Raw genomic sequence first — 6,222 nt, forward strand, 5'->3', positions numbered from 1 at the left:
TGTCGGCTTGCATGGCAACAACGGGAAGGTCAAACTGTGTGCGTGCAAATGCCACAAAGTTAGTAATCACAGTGGTTGCATCTGACTTATGGCGGAGAGGAAATGTCCACATGTAGTGGGAGTAATCATCGACAATAACAAGATAGTATTTTAAACCAGAATTACTCGGAATAGGAGATGTCCACAAATCACAGTGAATTAACTGAAAAGGCACCACACTAAAAGTTTTAGACCTAGAAAACGGCAAACGAACATGCTTGCCAAGTTGACACGCATGGCAGACTGAAACGGCTGCATTATTACAAGGAATAGCAAACTGTTTTGATAAATGTGACATAGCGTCACGACCTGGATGACCTAATCGACGATGCCATAGCTCGGTGGAGTCGGATGATGCGAGGAGTCCAAAAGTAGATGACGGGTTGGCGGCGGCGGAGACGGTGTAGAGAGGACCGGGACTATTGCAGCGTGTGATCTCGCGCCTGGTTCGAAGATCCTTGATGGAAAAACCAAGAGGGTCAAACTCCACAGAACAAGAATTATCGGTACTAAATTTGCGAGTAGAAAGAAGATTTTTAATAATATCAGGAACGACAAGGATATTATTGAGAGCAAAGGTACGTGTCGAAGTAGGCAAAGTCGTGTGGCCGGTGGAGACAACGGGTAAAGTGACCCCATTGCCGACGGTGATATGAGAAAACGGAGGCGGTTTGGAAGGAAGAGAGATTGTACCAGGGTTGGAAACCATATGGGAGGTGGCTCCCGAGTCCATGATCCATTCACCAGCGGATGAAGATGATGCAGCAGCATTATTTAGGGCAGCCATGAGCGCCGAGCAGTCCCAAGCTGGAGCGCCGTGGCCGGAGGGTGTACCCGGTGGCAGTGGGTCAGTGCCGTACGCCTGCCCATGGAGTGGAGCGAGCAGCGTAGTATACGCTTGCTGCTGGGGCGGCGCGTACGCAAACTGCTGTTGGGCAGGTACGTACGGGCGCTGGGGTGCAGCAGGCCGCGGTCCAAGAAGGCCTGCTCCACCAGCGGGGCGCCAGGAGACCGGCAGCGGCTGGGCCTGGCCCGTGTAGGGGTTGAAGCAGATCCACGGACCAGCTGCAGCGTGGGTACCGGAAGAGCCACCGCCGTTGTGATTACGCTCGCCACCGTTGCCACGGTAGTGACCGACGCCCCCGTTCTTCTTCTTTTTCTGGAAGCGGCCGCCGTTGCCGCCGGAGTTGCGGTCACCTGAGGAGCGGTCTCCATTGTAGGCACCGCCAGAGGAGGCACCGGCGCCGTGGCCGTACATGGCGGTCTGCGGCGGTGGCGTAGGCATGGTGTGCGAGAGCTGCGTCTCACGAAGAAGAAGGAGAGACCTTGTCTGCAGGAACGTAGGGAACGGAACCTGCATGGTGACCAGAGTGGTGATGTCGGCGAAGCGAGAATTGAGGCCACGTAGGCACGTCAAGACCAAGGTCTGATCCGACACCGGCTGGCCGACGTCGCGGAGTGCATCAGAGAGGGATTTGAGCCGGTGACAATAGGCGGTGATGGTGAGATCGCCTTGGACGATGGCACGGAACTCCGCCTCGAGATAAACAGCGCGCGTCATCTGGTTGTCGAGGAACAAGTTCTGGATGAGCGTGTACGCCTCGTGCGCCGTCTGGTCTTCCGCCATGATAATATCCAGGATGTCGTCGCTAATGGAGCCGTACAACCACGAGCGGACGACGAAGTCCTCGCGGCTCCACTCTGGCGTGCGATCAGCAGCCGGAGTAGCGGCAGCTATATGGCCGATGAGGTCGTACTTGCCCAAGAGAACGGTGATCAGCATGCGCCACTTGGTAAAGTTCGACGCCTTGAGGTCGAGGACGACGGGGACAGGGGTCTTGACGCTGGCCACATGCACTGCGTTGGAGGCCGGGGATGCAGGAGCCGTGACGGTGGTGAGGGCGCTGTTTGTGGCAGAGAGCTGAGATGGAGAGGTCATGGCGCCAAGAGCACCGGAGGTTTGGCCGGAGGAAGTCATGGCGTCTAGTTGCAGGCCGAAGGATCGAACTATGCAGATGCGATGCAGATGTAGTCTGATACCATGTAAACAAGAGAGACAGGGAGAATTGAGGGAAACGCCACGCTTGGGCGATCAGCTCATATTAGTATATATATCCGTCATGTACAGATGCCTTGGGAAACAAGGACTTGACCCAGCCGTATCAATCATAGACAGAATACAATCCGATAATACGGCAAGGGCTGATTACATGCCAAATATACAGGATATTTACTTTAACAGCGCTACGTGGCATCTGCCTAGTGTTAGTAGATGGCAACTCATAATTTTTTCAAATCATGGCAACTATTGTAAACCAGAGCATACATGGCAACTGCTTAGTGTTAGTAGGTGGCAACCTCTAAAGTTTTCAAATCATGGCAACTATAGTAAATCAGACCATACATGGCAACAACTGCAGTTGTCCAAAATGGCATCTCGCACTTGACCTGAGATGGCAACTGCAGTTGAGCAACCATGATAACTGTAGTTGTCCGACATGACAACTGTAGTTCAGCGACATAGCAACTGCAATTAAACGAACATTGAAGAGGATCCGGACCATGGCAACTGCGGGCACACGTGCTGACTGTCACGCGGGGCGCGCGGGACCGTGAGGTAAGTGGCTGAGAGAGGTCGTGTGGCAGTTATCTATTTTTCCCACACGTAGGCGTGTGAGAGGGACCGTAAGGAAAAAAAGATGTGTGGACGCTAGTTGTTTTGCCCACACGTAGGCGTGTGGGCTGGTCCTCTCAAACCCCTTAACACCCACACGTGTGGCAGTTAATTAGTCTTGTTTGTTACAAGTCGCCTTCGCATGGACCTGTCTTTTAAAGATTTTCCACTTGTATCCATTGGTTATGGTTAAAAGTAAATTTGCAACGAGGTTATAGTTAAGTTGCACCCGTTTCATTCTGCCCACCAACATCTCTGTCTTGGAATGGATCGATTAATAAAGTAGGAACAAGATATGGACAATCCAACTTTAACCTAGTAACTACTAACTGATATACGCCAAGAAATTTATAGCTGCCCGGCTGCCTAACAGACATGTGTGAAGTGTAGTAAATGCGCGGCAGATAGATGATGATGATATGGCCGAAGTTTGGCTTTAAGTTCCCAGCCCCTCACTCATACGGTCACACCATCATCAGTACCAGCGCGCCGTGGACAATTCCATCCCTATGGTCACCGTGCCCGTCGCCGCTGCCGGCCCTATCGCGATGGTGCGGTTCGGGGCGGAGGAGCTGGCCAGCCGACTCTCTGAGCTCAACCCAGTGCACCTCTTTTTGGCATGTTTCTTCCCGGCCGCAGCGGCCATCGTCTACCTCATGCTGCGTCCACGCGCGGTGTACCTCGTCGACTACGCCGGCTTCCGTACCCCGTCTAATTGCCGGGTACCCTTCGCCACATTTCTGGAGCACGCGAGACAACTGCCCGATTTCGACGAGCACAGCATCCGGTTCATGACGCGGTTGCTGGAGCGCTCAGGGCTCGGGAACGAGACCTGCCTGCCCCCGACGCACCACTACATCGGGACGCACAAATATTGCACCGTCGACGCCGCCCGCGCCGAGTTCGAGCTCGTGGCTTTCTCAGCCATCGGCGACCTGCTCGCCAAGACCGGCATCGCCCCGGACGCCATCGACATACTCATCGTCAACTGCAGCTTGTTCTGTCCCACGCCGTCTTTGGTCGACATAATCATAAACAAGTACAAGCTGCGGAGCAACGTCCGCAGCATGCAACTCTCCGGTATGGGATGTAGCGCGGGGATTATCTGCGTTGGGCTCGCCCGGAACCTCCTGCAGGTTGCTCCCCGGGGCGCACACGCGCTCGTCGTCTCTACGGAGACCGTCACGCCGAACTACTACTTCGGGACCGAGCGCGCAATGCTCCTGCCTAACTGCCTCTTCCGCATAGGCGGAGCGGCCGCGCTGCTGTCGACATCGTCGGCAAAGGCCCGGTTCCGCCTAAAGCATGTCGTGCGCACGCTCACCGGCGCCAACGACAGTTCATTCCGGTGTGTGTTCCAGGAGGAGGACGGAGAGGGCTACCGGGGGATCAACCTCAGCAAAGATCTGATGAACATCGCCGGCGACTCGCTCAAGGCCAACATCACCGCAATGGGGCCACTCGTCCTGCCGGCCAGGGAGCAGCTTATGTTCGCCTTCTCCTTCTTCGCACGGAAGGTGATCGGCAAGAGAGTGAAGCCGTACATCCCGGACTCCCGCACGGCGTTTGAGCACTTCTGCATCCATGCTGGTGGCCGCGCGGTCATTGACAAGCTGCAGAAGAGCCTTTGCCTTTCCGACGAGCAGGTGGAGGCATCACGCATGACGCTGCACCGGTTTGGAAACACGTCGAGCAGCTCGCTGTGGTACGAGCTGGCCTACATAGAGGCCAAGGGCCGCATGCGCAAGGGCGACCGCGTGTGGATGATCGGCTTCGGATCTGGATTCAAGTGCAACAGTGCGGCGTGGGAGTGCATCGAGCCTGCGCGCAACGCCCATGGACCGTGGGCAACGTGCATCCACAGATATCCGGTGGATGTTCCTGATGTTCTGAAGCATTAACTGCTGGCTATAAGTGCATGTTTAATAAGGGGCTATAATAACATAAATTGCTAATGGAGCTTGAGCTCTATGGAGCCCTTACTTTTTAAAAAAAAAATTAGGTTGTAAAAGAATCCGAAGAAAAATACACACATACATATAGATGTATATACAACTCCCTCGATTTCAGAATAAGTGTCATTGTTTTAGTTAAATCCTGCCCGCAAAGCTTCACGTCGACATACATTCATATGCGAGCTATACAAAAATAACAAAATCATCTCCGCAAAAAATAAAAATAAATAACAAAATCATGTACAAACTTACGTCCAAACTCTAAGTACCAGTTATACGGGGACATATCTGCCTCAACTCCAAGTTTCACTTGACCTTCAGTTTTCCTAGTAATTCATTCAATTTACATGTAGTTTCTACACACTAAAGAGAGAAAAATGAGTATTTGTGCATTTTGCAACCATATTAGGGTTTTCCATACAAAAATACTGCTTAAGATGAAAAGAAATCGACACGTAAACTTCAAAACTAATAGACACATTTAAGAGTTAGGACGTATCATCGGCGGGGTTTTCGCTCATCCATCTCCGCCTCCTAGCACTGCACTCTTCCCTTTACGCACCATAGCCGGAACTCGAACGGAACTAATGCCATGGACCACCAACTTCCTCTAATCTGCTGCCACCAACGGGTCAGTGCGTACTTATTAGAGGGAAAATGAGAGGGGGGTGGGGGTTATTTATGCGTTGGTTATTCCCACGTTTGGTCTCAAGGGCTCAATGCCATTGGTGCTTCCCTCACAGTACATAACTTTTTGAAGAATTTATGTGTAGGAATAGCAACTTTGTTTATAATTTATATAGATGTTACTAGCAAAAGAGCCCGTGCGTTGCAACGGGACAGAAAAAAATACACGCTCTTAACCCAATGACCACGACTCGAGACCCTGATAGGTAGACGTTCTTTATTTAAAATGGCATCACATTTGTGTTCCCGACGGTGGTCTCACTGCTCACACAATGAAAATGCATTTGAATGTGGTCAGTCCTAAGGCGTCTCTCTCTCTCACACACACACACGTGCGCGCTCGCACGCACACAATCGCTCAGAATCAGATGAGAAAAGTGTTGTTTTTTCCCGTGAGGTTTTTCAGAGTTGTGTATGCGTGGTTATCAATGTTTTTTCCCATTCAATCTGGTTTTAATGTGTGTTTATTTGCAATTTGGATCACCGCCGGTGCGAAAGAAAAATGGACCGTGCACTATAGATTAAGTTTGCACCCAAATTAATAGTTTAGAAATATTTAACAGCTAAAAGTAACAACATATTTAGATTCTACGAATTTTTCTAATCAAATTTCATATATAGTATGTTAAAATCGGAGTTACGGTTTAAAAGATATGGATAATTTTGTTTTAGATAAACTGCAGATTGATTAACCGAAAGGTTAGGGCGTTTTCTGTTAAAATACAAAAAACGGTTCGTATGACTTAAATATGGACGGCGGGTTGATTACCTGAAATCTCAGGAGGTTTTCTAAAAAAGTTAAAAAAACGGTTTGTTATGACTTATATATGGACTGCGGGTTGATTTCAACAAACTGTAAGGACTTTT

The 6,222-nt window shown here is 50.7% G+C and overlaps 1 protein-coding gene across 1 annotated transcript; it reads left to right on the forward strand.

Moving 5' to 3' along the window:
• The first annotated feature begins 1,976 nt into the window (after positions 1–1,976).
• Positions 1,977–4,727, forward strand: LOC123115158 (3-ketoacyl-CoA synthase 6-like). Its single transcript, XM_044536400.1, has 2 exons — positions 1,977–1,997; positions 3,193–4,727. The coding sequence occupies exons 1-2, from the start codon at positions 1,977–1,979 to the stop codon at positions 4,612–4,614; spliced, it is 1,443 nt and encodes a 480-aa protein (XP_044392335.1). The 3' UTR covers positions 4,615–4,727.
• Positions 4,728–6,222: the final 1,495 nt, after the last annotated feature.

The sequence above is a fragment of the Triticum aestivum genome, chromosome 5B (genome assembly GCF_018294505.1).
Source record: "Triticum aestivum cultivar Chinese Spring chromosome 5B, IWGSC CS RefSeq v2.1, whole genome shotgun sequence".
In the NCBI taxonomy this organism is placed as follows: Eukaryota; Viridiplantae; Streptophyta; class Magnoliopsida; order Poales; family Poaceae; genus Triticum; species Triticum aestivum.

Coding starts and splice junctions, on each gene's coding strand:
- LOC123115158 (XM_044536400.1), top strand. CDS start 1,977: ATGGCGCCAAGAGCACCGGAG. Junction 1,998..3,192: donor TGGCGCCAAGAGCACCGGAG/GTTTGGCCGGAG, acceptor CACCATCATCAG/TACCAGCGCGCCGTGGACAA.